Raw genomic sequence first — 14,780 nt, 5'->3', positions numbered from 1 at the left:
AATTCCCAAATTTTTCTCTCTCTGTTGTTTTTAAAATGACCCTTCAGAATGAGTACCTTTAAATCTGCCAAACTGTGATCAGGTCCAGAGAAATGTTTTCCCACGGGTGTATCCACCTCCTGTTTTATTGTATGTCTGTGAAGATTCATCCTGGTTTGTAGTTTTTGTATGGTTTCCCCTGTACCAACATCTTGTCATCAAACACCATCCACATACCAAACACGCAGCAGGACTATAAAATCACTGGCACGGTCTCCTGTACATCCTCCAATGTAGTGTACATGATACTGTGTACAAGGTGCATAGATAAAGGAATCTACATTGGAGAAACAATACAAAAACTACAAACCAGGATGAATCTTCACAGACATACAATAAAACAGGAGGTGGATACACCCGTGGGAAAACACTTCTCTGGACCAGACCACAGTAAGGGAGATTTAAAGGTACTCATTCTGAAGGGTCATTTTAAAAACAACAGAGAAAGAAAAATTTGGGAATTCAAGATGATGATAAAATTCCAGTCATTGACACAAGGCCTCAATCTAACACCTGGATTTATGAGCCACTACATGGACACACGTCACATCCCCCATCAGACTGACTCCAGATCCCTTATCTCCTAAGTCATCACCCCTATAACCTCAGTTTTATGGGCCCGGCTTATCTTAATGATATATCACCTCATGTACTAATTGTCTTTGTGTAACATCTAAATGTGCTTTTTTCTAAGACATTCATTTATTAACTCGCCTGAAGAAGGAGCCTGTGTACTCTGAAAGCTTGCATATAGAACTTTTATGGTTAGCCAATAAAGGTATCATACCTATTATACTTTTATCTGTTTTGACACAAAAGTATTCAACATTTCATAGTAACAACCTCAAAATATTCCTTTTTTTACGTACTCAAAAGTACCAAATTCTAACACAAAAGATCAGGGAGTGAAGTAAAATAAGGTAGGGACTTCAAGGACAACATTGCTGGAATCAATGAATTAGAAGGAAGGAGTCCCAAGTGCTCTTCCAAGCATCATCAACCTTTGGCTTTTACTTAAAAAATATTTGGGTATCCAATATAATATAAATATTGTTGCCATAGAATTCAACGGGACTATAACACACTACAATATTACTGATCGATTGATTAAAAATGGAGCACGTCTCCAGTGGTTGTTTTAGTAATATATACTTACGATGTACAGTATATACACACATTATTGCTAGCCCTATGTCCAGCTTTACACCTTAACACTGTGTTAGTATATAAACTATGCATTTTTGAGAACGATAGATAGATAGATAGATAGATAGATAGATAGATAGATAGATAGATAGATAGATAGATAGATAGATAGATAGATAGATAGATAGATAGGTAGGTAGGTAGATAGATAGATAGATAGATAGATAGATAGATAGATAGATAGATAGATAGATAGATAGATAGATAGATAGATAGATAGATAGATAGATAGATAGATAGATAGATAGATAGATAGATAGATAGATAGATAGATAGATAGACAGATATAGATAGATAGATAGATAGATAGATAGATAGATAGATAGATAGATAGATAGATAGATAGATAGATAGATAGATAGATAGATAGATAGATAGATAGATAGATAGGATAGACAATGTAATTTTTTTTATTTATTTTTTTAACTGACATTTCACTTTTTAACTTTGTAACTACTTTTAGGCCATGTTCAGACGTGGCAGAATTTTTCCGCTGCAAATGGTGCAGATTCGGGGCAATTACGCAACGAATCTGCACCAACGTTTGCATATTTGACAGGTAATTCAGACGTTGCAGATATCACAGCGGACTTGTCACAGATTTCAGTTTTTGCATTGCAAAGGTTGAAATCTGCAGTGAAATTCCGCTTCTTCTCCACAACATAATGAGCATGCTGCGGAGGGAAAATTCTGCACCGCAGCCTGATTTCCGCACAGTTATTTTCCGCAACGTCTGAACTAACTTTCCTACAAATGTATAGAAACAAATGTAAAAAACGGCTGCTGCAGAATTCCACTGCGGACTGTCCGAAGCGGAATTCAACAGCAATTCCGGCACGTCTGAATGTGCTCTTAAATTACACTCAACAGGGAAAAAACTACAAATTAAAAAAAGTTATTTTTTTTCTTGTAACAGTAGTGCAGCTTTCATCCAATCTGCTGGGACCAAGTCTAAGTGGAGCATCTCTGGACAACTTTTTTTTTGCATGAAATGATAGACTATGTAATATTGATCAAAGTTATGCAAAACGGTATTACGCATATATGCTATGGTATTCTTGTCAGTTTTTGTAAATCAGGTACAAGTCTGATAAGTCAAGACCCCAGTGTACGGAGACTATTTAGACTGCTAATCAGTCATTACCTAAAATCCAGATTTTTATGTGTTTTCAGGAAGACGTTTCCTTCACAACACGCCACTCTTTCTGCGTTTGCAGCTGTTTATGTCTCTGTGAGTATGTGTCATAACTTTTCACGATATCGATATATCAGTATTAAAAAAAAAAAACTGTTAGGAAGGGAATGAATAAGAATAGGGAATAGGCTATATCCTAAAGTATAGATTCAAAACTAATGTAAGGTAATCATACTGTACAATGATAGTATCCTAATGTAATAAGAAATTCTGTGTCATTGTTCTTCCAGATGTACTTTAACTCCATAATATCAGACAGTACAAAACTTTTGAAGCCACTGCTGGTTTTCTCCTTTTCCATTGCTGCTGGAGTTTGTGGTTTAACCCAAATCACCCAATATCGTAGTCACCCGGTGGATGTGTATGCAGGGTTTCTTATAGGATCAGGAATAGCTGCCTATTTGGTGAGTACTACTACGTACCTACAATTTTTTCAAACCATTGTATAAACAAGTCAGATGTAGACGTGCACCGTTTTTGGGGAATATAATGTACGTTACACTGTAAATACATGCAGTACTTCAGTATTGGTATATGTGCCTCAATGTGTATTGCAAAGTATGAGGGCTTTGGAAATTCATACTGTTTAGCCACATCTAGTTCTTGTGTATAAACCTTTTAATTCACAATGTTACAATAAGTATTTATAAGGAATATATTATGTATGTATTTTGTTAATTCTTTTTTAATGTTGTAGCTATTTCTTTTTTTTTTTTTTTTGTATCTGATATGACTTGGGTCTGCCATAATGTAGGGTTACACATTACTCCTGCATTGTTTGTATGAAAAATGCAGCAAGATGTGTGTGCTTTATGTTCGCTGAAATGAGTGGGAGTCAATTGACAGAGAAATGTCACAGATTATTACAGTCTCCAGGAAGAATAAGAGGACTTTCCAATTCTCTATTTGTAAAAAAAATACCCATACATTGCACAGAGAAGTTTTGCCTTTTGCAGCTGCGTCACCTACAGTATGCGACACGACTGCAGTGGGAAAAGCCTTTACTACATTGAGAACGCCCCTCTGTGCAATGTATGAATGTCCCGTACATTGCACATACAGGTAGAGAAGGGGTGGGGGGACATGTTTGAATGCAATGGTGTTCAGTTGAGACCTGTAAGGAGGGAGGGCAGCAATCTTATTTTTTTTACCTGTTCATTTCCCATAGAGGCTTTCCCCAATTGAAAAATAAGAGGGTTAACGTGGGGGCCTGTATGGCACTATCTACAAGGGGAAGGTGGGGGCTGTATGGCACTATCTACAGGGGGGCTGTATGGCAGAATCTACAGCTGTATGGCACAATCTACAGGGGGTACTATCTACAAGGGGGATCTGTGTGTGACACCCAGGGGAGGGGAGGAGTGACATTATACTGTGGGGAGCCACTTAGGGGACATTATACTGTGTAGGGGCACTACAGGGGGCAATATACTGTGTGTGGCACTTAGGGGCCAAAATACTGTGTGGGCACACTTACAGGAAAAAATATTCTTTCTTTGAAGGGGTTATAATATTTGATATTATTATTATACTGTATGGGGCAGCTATGGAGGCAGTATACTGTATGGGGGCGCTAAAGTGGCAATATACCGTGTGGGGGACACTAAAGGGGCATTATACTGTGTGGAGGGCACTAAAGGGGGCATTATACAGTGTGGCGGCACTATAAATTGCATTATACTGTGGGGGGGACACAAACAAAATTTTGCACGGGCGCCATCTATCCTAAGGCCAACCCTGGATCGAGGGTCCATAGTTATACAATAAAATAATTGTATAATATATATATATATCCTGGAGGGAGAACCCTGATGCCAACTTCTGATGATACACGTGGCACTGCTACACAGAAAAGCCCTGGAGTTGTTACACAGCAGCAAATGGGTTAGCTGCAGCATAAACAAAAGCCATCTCTTGGCACTATCTATGATTGAATTCTGGCACATTTTGTTTAGTGAATCTGCCCCATTGTGTATACCCTCTACTAATGTGATAGCCAGACCTGCTGCATATATTCTGTGAATGCATAAACCCTTGTAGGTGCAGCAGACATCAATGCACAGCATTATCAAATGCTATGTGCAACATGCTGTGGACACGTTGAACACTGTGGGTGCGCACACAGTATTGACAAGAGTAGCAAGTATATTTCACTGATCCTTTATATTTGACAATAAGCAGTTGTACAGTTTTCTACTGATTCATACATTCAGGACACCCATTAATCTTGCATGCTGGTTTTCTGTTGTTCGTAGAAAAAACTCTAAAGTAACCCTCTTTAAGGCTGGGTTCACACAGAGTTTTTTGCAGGTGGAAAATTCCTCCTGCAAAAACTGCTCCAGTAGGTTTTTGCTCAGTGGTTTGACAAAAACTCGTCAAAACACTCGTCAAGGTTTTTTTTTCCTCTTTCTGACTGATTGAAATGGGGTTTTGGAGGAGGAAACCGCCTCAAGATGGGTCATGTTGCTTCTTTTTACCACGAGGAGTTTTTTTTACTCGTGGTAAAAAAACTCGTCCAACTCCCATTGAAATCAATGGGAGGCATTTTCAGGCGGTTTTTGAGGAGTTTTTTGGTGCGGTTTCCATGTCAAAAAACTCGTCAAAAAACTCTGTGTGAACAGGGCCTAACGGGTAAATGGATCAGTAACTAATGTTTATGTTAAAGGAATACAACATACAATTAAGCTACCTTCATCTTCAGCAGCTTAAATATTAGGAATACGGATGTGATAACCAATAATCCTATGTTCTTTCTTAAAATGTACATATCATTTGTATAATGTATCTTGCAGGCTTATCATGCTGTGGGTAATTTTCGGGCATCACCCGAGGACACTTCTCCAAAAGCTGCCAGTAAGGATCCTCTCCGTGCCCTAACTCAGCGAGGGCATGAGTCAGTCTACCACCAAAATAAATCTTCAAGCACTGATGAACTGACTTCTCGTCCTCGAGCCCAAGCTACTCAGCGTCAGGTTAGTGATATATACTTCACTGGGGGTTCTGAAAATATATTTGCACTTTTATAGGGTTATTCCCATCTTAGACATCTAAGACCCCCCCCCCTCCCCCCCAGAGCCCATCGATATGCCATAAATGTCTAAGAAAATAAACCTTTAATATTCAGAGAAACAAGTGTGGAGTACAAAGTATGGAACAACATGAAGAAAAAACCCTCAATAATTAAATTTTTATACAGGATATGCCATAAATGTTTGATAGATGAGGGTCCCACCCCTGGGATGCCCACCTATCAGAACAGGGGTCCCTCAACCGCCATTGTGTCAAATGAGGTGGCTGGATAAATTGAAAGCTGACCATGCAAGCTGGTTCGGTTCTTTAAATAATTCTTATGGTCTTGGGTGTTCACGTATGCAGCCACCACTACATTTAGTCAGGATGCATGCGTCCACATCTTGAGGTGGAACATTCTCCTGATAGTTGGGGGTACTAGAGGAGGGATCCCACCTATCAGACATTAATGGCATATCCTGTTTATATTCCATGAACTTCTGAGATGGGGAATACCCCTTTAAGCTGCAGACACATTTGTAATGGCAAGGATTTACTTTATGTATTCATCTTTCATTCTGTCCTTGTCCTTGGCAGGTTCAGCGTGAGAAAAATTCTTTGGGTAGCCTTAAACGTGCCAGTGTTGATGTTGATTTACTAGCCCCCAGAAGTCCAATGGGAAAAGAAAACATGGTAACGTTTAGTAATACTCTACCCCGAGTTAGCACTCCATCTATGGAGGAAACTGCACGCCGTCACATGACCATACACGTGCCTGCTGAAGGCTCGCGTCTACCACGAGGTCCAGGAGTTGAATGGAAGCCAAAGCCCTTGGAAGGACGTAGTCTTACACTTGGAGAGGAAGTGGCATTAGCTCAAGCTCATCGGCGTGCAGCATCTGAAACTTCTGGTATTGTGCTTGATGAGCCAGATCTTGACAGAACACCACCATCACTTTATCCTACAGTGCAGGCTAGGACAGCAGGGCCACGGGTTATTATCCAACCACGACCTGCAGCTCCACCGCTTCTTCATATACCTGAAGAAAACCAAACTTGTTCACCCAAGGGCAGTTCTGCCATTAGAGCTAAGTGGATGATGATGGCAGAGAAAGGAGGAGCACCTCGAGCTAATACAAATGCCCCAAGGCTTATGCAGGTGATTGCAATGTCAAAGCAGCAACAGCAGCAGCAGCAGCAGCAGCAGCAGAGTACATCCCTTGTGTCCAGCACATCTAAACATTCTGAAACCTCATCATCTTCCACGACAAGTAGTTCTGATTCATCACAATACCGCTCACCTTCAGAGAGGGATAGTTCAAGTATTGTTACCATTGATGCCCACGCACCTCACCACCCTGTAGTTCATCTCTCTTCAGGCAATGGCCCATGGGAGTGGAAAGCTGCACAGAAGGCTGGTGAGACCCAAGAAATAGGAACGTATGATATGAGTAAGGACTATCGTGGCTACAGGACACCAAAAGGTGCAGGTGTGTCTCCAGGTTCCTCAATTAGTGACCTAGAACCCGATTCAGAACCACGATGTGGGCCAACTGTTAATGTTGCCGGAGGTGTGCCGACTCCCCTAGTAGCTGAGACTGTTGGCTTTCCTTCAAGTCGGGAAGCTAGTCTAAGGAGGAAACCCCAAGTAGTAGAAAGGGATGGAAGTGAAGAACTGGAGGAACCTTTTTACAAGAAGCTTCAGAACCAAAGGTTCAAGGAATGATTGAACCACAAGGTTGTCGATGAACAAAGCTGTAAATATATTGGCATGTTTGACACAAAAGTCACAAAACAGAAAACTGTAGCATATCACTGCCCAATAAGCATGAAGAAATACTCCAGTACAGAAGTATTGTTAAGTCACAGCAAACATTTTTTTTATATTGGAAGTGACTTCTGAACTCTATATGTAATAATTCTCCTGCAGTGATGTACTCAGTTGCCTTTCTAATTTATACAGAATATTGAAATGATTGGATTCGACCAGGATTTTTTTTTAAATGAAAACAGGATACTAAAAACAGTGTATAAAATATTCACAAAAAGCTCTTTCATTGTTTTCCTACTTTGACCATACTGACACTAGCACCTCGGGAAACACTTTTTTTTCCTCTGCTAGAAACTGCTCAGGAAGAGAGAATGCAATATGAAATTTCATGCTCTGTTTGTGTTTCAAAATGTACTTTCATATGCGAGTGAAGGGCATTTTTACTCCAAAACAGCAGTTAACAAAGGAAACATTTTGGAAGCAAGTTTTCAGCAGAGAGAAAGCATAGACCAATACTGAGCAATTATCTGTATAATGTGTGGCCAATGTTAGGAAACTGTGCCATGACAGGTAAGGCATAGAAAGTCTAAGTACAACAAAATTCCATTAATACAGCAGCTAAATCCATGAATGCTAAATTATCTGACTTTTGCTGTACCAATTGCCTTATGTGGCAATGTAAACTAATAACAAAAATATGTAACTTTTTCATGAACGTACCAGAAATGAAGAATTTGGAAAGATTACCTAGAAGGTGCAAGAAGCATGCTCTCCCGGACTTTATGTATGCTTACTGGGAACACCACTAAAAAGATTTTGATCAAAATGAAAATGTTTATTCGGTTATATGGCATGTATACACATAATGTTAAAGGCATTGATAACACCTCCTGGTTAAAGGTATACAGACGTGTATTTTGGGGAATTACATTATCTTCTATTGCCTAATATATTCTTATTAGCAAAGTTCCTCCTATTGCAAGAGTAGAGCAGCCACAGGGAAATCAGATTCCATGCAGTTGCCCCTGGAGTTTTATAGATAGTAACTATAGACTGGTCTGTATAGAAGTCTATCATATAAAAAATCTGTAGCCTTTTGAGAATCTACAGGGAAGCAAAGGAAGATTTAATTTCCCTGCATTAGCTGCAGATCACTAATTCTGCTAGTAAGATACTGTATTACTGAAGACATACTTTAATCTTTAATTTTATTCTACTAAATGTATCATTTACTCATAGTATATAAAGCCATATATACCGTGTCAATATAGCACAACAGTTGGACTATTTAGCAGGGATTTTAGATATCCTAAAAGGTATCTCTCCCCAACACACACAATTTTCCTACTATCTAGTGTATCTTTAGTGTTACATGTGCTTGTGTTTTTATCAGGTGCTATTATGATCCATAAGCTCTTATTGGTTTTTTACTTCATTTATTATGAAAAATATTGTCAGCATCCAGACCCTATAACTCACCTCACTGACCTGTAGTATGATCTTATTATAGACCTTCTGGCTTGTAACCATATATGTATGATTAAAGGGAAACTCCACCTAAAATGTTCTACAAGTTGTTGCTAAGGTTTCAAGGTCTTTTGAGGGGGTTGCCTTATCAGAAATATCCTGTTTCATAGGAGGGCCAGCATGGCAATCAGCTGATCGCTATAGGTCCAGCTCCCGGCACCCCAGCAAACAGCTGATTTTGCCAGGGGCAGCCACGGCTAGCTAGGTCGTAGTATTACATGTAGTATTTCTTGTAGTATTACATGGTGTCCATTCAAATGTCGCAGAATGGGAGCTGCTTTTATAGTGTGGTTCTCCATTCTGGCTCATAGAGGGGGGTCCAGAGTGGGCGACCCCACTCCATGACATTCATTTGTCCTAATAGGGCATATGGACAAGGGTTGCCTTTATGGGACAACCCCTTTAAGTGGTAACAGTAATTTTTTGTACCCATCATCAAACAAGACTATTTGTTGTGGAGACGTTCTTTTATTTTTTAATTATGCTATGCATGTGTATATGTAGAGACACCTGCCCTTTCACGATTGGAGATTCCCTGTATGGAAATGAAACAACTGATCCTGGAGAGCAGCATAAAATCAAGTGAGCAAGTTTTTCAAGGATTAGTTTCAGTGTGAATCCACAATAAAATGGGAAAATTGGGTTGTGGCTTGGCTGCCGAGCTGAATGGTTGCTTGAGAGCTCAGCCCCTGCACCTGATTAGCAACTTCAGTGACTTTATCTAAGTATACTAACACACCATTACTCTCTTCCCACTGGTTAAGAGGTACAGAATGCCACGGAGGAAAATACTACCAGAATTTTAGCCAAATAAACGAATGGAATTTTACTTTTCCTGCACCCCTGAGAGGGGGCAAGATGGCGCTGATGCTAGTTTCTAGGTCAGCTCCCGCATGTCAGAACCACTGCCCAGATCTCCAGAGCGCCTAACTGCATCCTCACAACCCAGACGAAGCAGCTCTGTTCTCCCTCGGGCACCGGTCTTGTTGGCCATGAGGCACTATTCCCTGTCTGATCCACTTCTTGTGAGGCCCGAGAGGAGAGCGCGGACTATACTCACCAACATCACATGCGGGATCCTCCGTTCCCATCTAGGAGCCTGGTATAACAAAAGCCACGACTGCAGCTCCCGACTGCCTTCCTCTTTGAAGTGAGCAATGACTGCTCCTTACTTTCACAGCCATTAGACCCCTCAGATATTTTTGAGGGCATACCGACCTCTGACAAGGCTATAACTGACTCCATTATGAAAAATATGCTTAAGGCCTTGTGCAAATCTTTACAAAAGGAGATTGGCCACTTGATTCACCCTATAAATGCTGCTATACAAGAGGTGGATCAAAGGGTACATTATGTTGAATCCAAAATGGAGGGCTTAGCTCTATCTCATAATGACCTGATTGTTGCTCATTATGTTCTGGACTTTGAAGTGCAACACCTGCAAACTAAAGTTGCAGATATGAGAAAGAGGTCACGGCGAAATAATATCAAATTCAGGGGGATACCTGAAAGTATTGCCTCATCGGCCCTCACGCAATAGCGCTGAGGCTTAATCCCTTCTCCAGTGGTGCTCTAGTCTGATAAATCTTCTGGACTCGGTAAACAGAGATTTTGTCCTTTCTTTAGCCTCATAGCTTGCAATCATGCTGTTTTTTCCTAATGGCTTACTCTTTGAAGTATTGTTGGATACTGTACTTTTACATATTTTACTTGTGTTTTATTACTTACCTGTTTTTATATACGGTGCAATGTCACTACTTTCATCCTATATTATATTGCTATACAAACTGTCTCGCATGCGAAGATGTATGTGCTTCGACTGATAATTGTAAGAAATGGGGGGGCCTTTTCATCATTTTCATTTAATGTTTAACAATGGTGCTTAAAATCGCGTCTTTGACCCTTCAAAGGATTAAATAGCCTACAAAAACATATGGTCCGAAGCTAGAACCCTCTCATGTGATGTCCTTTGTGCCCAAGACATGCATATTGTACATAAAGTTGCTTCTAAAATAAAACACACGAACTTCCCCAATATTTACCAATCCCATCATTCTTCTAAATCTAGAGGGTTCTTAATTGTGATTAAAAATGATGTTGTTTTTACCCTATTGCTGAGAAATTGGACCCGAATGGCCAATTTGTAATTCTGGTCTGCTCTATTAATAATGTTATTTATACCATAGCCTCAGTATATGCTTCTAACAAAGGCCAAATCCGTTTCTTACGTAGAATCTTAAGGGTTGTATCTAAAATGAAACAGTGGAAACTTCTATTTAGTAGCGACTTTAACATGAATTCTGATTTTTCTATGTATACAACTTCTTCTGCCAGTGGAAATGGAAAAACACTAGGCAGGGGGAGCTGTACGATGTGCGGAGAGCTCTACATAGCACGGAGAGGGATTACTCTTTCTTTTCAGCTGCTCATAAAAGCTATTAGAGAATTGATATGTTTTCTTGTACATAGGGAGATTTTGTTATTGTTTGAAACCTCTACCATTGAAACTATAACGTGGTCAGATCACGTGGCTATTACACTGACAATAGAAGAACGTTATAATTCCAATTAAACATACCCATGGAGGAACAATACTTATCTAATGTCCCACTCAATATATAAGCAGGTGTTAGAAGATGATTTGAGGGAATATTTCCACACTAATGTTGACTAATATACTTTGGAACACTCACAAGGCCTTTATTAGGGAAATCTTTATGAATTAGGTCACAGAGACAAAAAAAATAGAGGAATAAGCAGCTTTCTTCTTTAGCTGAGATGAAACAACTGGAATCCCTCAATAAGGCCCAGCAAAACCCACAGCAGACAGAGGTTTTTTCACCTTTGATAACAACTCTGTAACTGCCTCCTTCACTCTTACCCAAAAAAAATTTAAAAAGGTAAAAGCTAGATATAACTCACAAAATGATAAAGCAGCCAGATTGTGGGCATCTTTCCTCAAACTTCAGCACTAGAATCTCTTACTTATTACTGACAAATTATATAATCCTGGAGACATAGCAAATAGATTTAAAGACTACTATGCAGCCCTTTATCATTTAAATTCTGACCCATTTTCCCCCAAATTTGAGAATCCGATATTCAGTCATTCCTACATAACATACAACTTCCAAAATTTTCCACTGAACAAGTAGATTCTCTTGATTCCCCTATTACAAGAACATGATTAAATGATTATATCCTTACCTTTTGGAAAATCTCCTAGCCCAGATGGATCATCAAATGACTACTACAGAATATTCAACCCTATTCTTATACCCCATTTAAACGCTGTATATTGACCTCCGGGTCTTCTCCTAAAGAGAATTAGGCTGCTTTGATAGTCTCATTACCTAAATCAGGTAAACCTGCTGATGTACCTCAGAATTTTAGGCCTATTTCGTTACTCAACTCTGAACTGAAGCTCTACGCTAAACTCTTAGCTACTCGCTTAGCCCCTATATTGCCAGATTTAATTAAAGAAGATCAAGTTGGTTTCGTTTAAGGCAGACAGGCCCCTGAAAATGCTAGGAGACTGTTGAGTATTCTGCACCATCTGGAATCCCGTGAGATACCCTTGGTCTTGTTGTCATTGGATTCAGAGAAGGCATTTGACCGCATTAACTGGTCATACGCCTTCTCGGTTCTCACACTAATGGGATTTTGTGGTAATATAGTTAGTGTTATTCTTGCCTTGTACTCCTTGCCCTCAGCTAGGGTTTTTACTAATGACTCCGTTTCTGATGATTTTCTTATTACTAACGGGATTCGTCCGGGTTGACCCTTGTCCACTTTAATTTTTGTTTCATCGATTGAATCCGTAGCTCATGCGTTGCGATGATTGTACTGTCAAAGGTATTATGATTGGTGATCACACCCATACTATCTCATTGTATGCGGATGACATTATACTCACACTGTCAGATCCCGAATGCTCTCTTGCTGATGCTATGGATTTATTTAAATAATTTGGTAATATTTCGCACTATAAACTTAATACTTGGAAATCTCAGGTGCTTCCACTCAACCTTTGACAACACTCTTTGTATTTTTTGAAAACTAAATTCCCATTTGATTGGCAATCAGAAGGCATTAAGTATTTGGGCTTATCTTTGACATCTCTGTATAAACATTTATATAAATATACATTTTGAACCTTTATTGGGTGACATTCACTTGGAAACTTCTGACGAAATTTGAGATATCCTGGGTTGGAAGAATTACAGCCTTCAAAATGTTATTGCTTCCAAAACCTCTTTCGGGCTCTTCCAATACAGATACCAAAAACCTTCTTTACCTTGATCCAGAACATAATTTTGAAATTTCTATGGACCAGGCGAAACCCAGGGTTTCCTATAGATTGCTGATTAAAGATAGGCGGGCTGGAGGTTTGGGAGTTCCTGAGATTAATAATAACTATTTGGCTTCCCAAGTTTCCCAATTGGTTTTTGGTGGCACATGGATGTGACAAAATATTGGATGCATATTGAAAATTGTATCACGCATCCTGTTTCTTTGAAACTCCTGTTATTAACACCCCTTTGGGCTTTTTCTTAACCTCCACGCATCTCTCCACTAACGCAAGCGTCGATTCATAACTGGATGACATTTTATGAATATTCAAACTCCAGCACTCCATTATCTAGGAATTATTCCCCTCTAGATTTGCTGGTCTTGGCTATATCCAATTTAAACCTTATGGTCTGGGCCCAGAACGGTATTGTTGATATATTCCATCTTTGGGAAGGTACCCATATGTTCTCTTTTGAAAAACGATCAACTAAATTTTCTTTATACATTGATAAATTTTTTGTATCAGATCACCCTGATAGTTTGACCTCTTCTTCTTTGAAATAGAAACACTTGTACTGAAAGATATGGGGCACATTTGTACGGTGATGTTGTTGTCACATCCTGAATGGTGCTATTTGGGACTCTTTGTACACTTTGATGATTTGTTCATTTTTGTATGTTATTTTGTTTAGCTTTTTCTGTACAATTATGTATGATTATAATGGTTTGCCATTTGCAATGCATGATGTGATAAGTATCTCATTTTCATAATGCAATTTGAAATTGTTATACTTTTTTTTACATTAAAACCAATAAAAACATTGAACCATAGAATAGAAAAATTCACTGACCAGTGGAAAAACATCACCTGGTCAGATGAATCCAAATTTCTGCGCCACCATGCTGATGGAAGCGTCAGAATTTTGCGCAAGCAGCAGAAATAAATTAACTCTTTCTGTCAGGTGTCAACAGTTAATGCTGGTTTAGGTAGAGTAGTAATGTTGGAAATGTTTTCTTGGCACTTCCTGGGTCCTCAGATACCTGTGGATGGACATTCGAACAGTAACGTAACTTACAGTAACAGTAACTTACCTAAACATTGTGGCCGACCAAGTTCATCCCTTTATGGCAGCTGTTTACACTATGGCAGAAGGACAATTTAGCAGCAACGGCAAGAAGCTATCCTGTCCGCATGAACAGAACAATTTCAACACCTAGTAAAATCTATTCAACACCTAGTGGAATATATGCCACGATGAATTTCTGCAGTTCTGAAGGCCAAAGTTGATCCAGCACACCTCCACAGAAAGCTTGTTCACTTGATTTTATTCTGCTCTCTTGGATCAGGTTTCTTATTTCCATACAGGGAAGCACCAATCGTGAAAGGGCAGGTGTCTCTAATAAAGTAAAAAAATAGCCATTCAGTGTGTGTATATATATATATATATATATATATATATATATATATACACACATGCATAGCATAATTAAAAACAGATGGGTGTCTCATATATACATAGATATGCTAAATAATAGCTTCATGTTGTTGAACTCCATGAACAACACTCCTATACAAATTCTTTCTTCTGTATTGTCATTTTTTTTATAGTGTATTTCTAGACTTTCGTGTGCCTAATGTGTATAATTGTTGCCAAACTTTACTAGTAGCTCACTACTTAGGCACACAGGCATAAGGCATGTTTCATACACCAAAGACATAGAAGATAAGTTTTATACATGT

General features: G+C 39.1%; 1 protein-coding gene across 2 annotated transcripts in view; it reads left to right on the top strand.

Annotated features, from left to right (window-relative positions):
* PLPPR3 (phospholipid phosphatase related 3) overlaps nt 1-14,514 on the top strand; it is a 33,938-nt gene extending 19,424 nt beyond the window's left edge. For both annotated transcript variants that reach the window (XM_075825357.1, XM_075825356.1), the window contains exons 6-9: nt 2,419-2,476; nt 2,671-2,844; nt 5,233-5,412; nt 6,047-14,514. In XM_075825357.1, the coding sequence (XP_075681472.1) occupies nt 2,419-2,476; nt 2,671-2,844; nt 5,233-5,412; nt 6,047-7,174 (1,540 nt within the window). In that variant the 3' untranslated portion in view covers nt 7,175-14,514. The remainder of the gene's footprint in view (nt 1-2,418; nt 2,477-2,670; nt 2,845-5,232; nt 5,413-6,046) is intronic.
* Nucleotides 14,515-14,780: the final 266 nt, after the last annotated feature.

This window comes from Rhinoderma darwinii, chromosome 1, assembly GCF_050947455.1.
Source record: "Rhinoderma darwinii isolate aRhiDar2 chromosome 1, aRhiDar2.hap1, whole genome shotgun sequence".
NCBI classification, from domain to species: domain Eukaryota; kingdom Metazoa; phylum Chordata; class Amphibia; order Anura; family Rhinodermatidae; genus Rhinoderma; species Rhinoderma darwinii.
The sequence above is the reverse complement of the archived record's forward strand: the minus strand, read 5'-3'. Positions and strand labels throughout refer to the sequence as shown.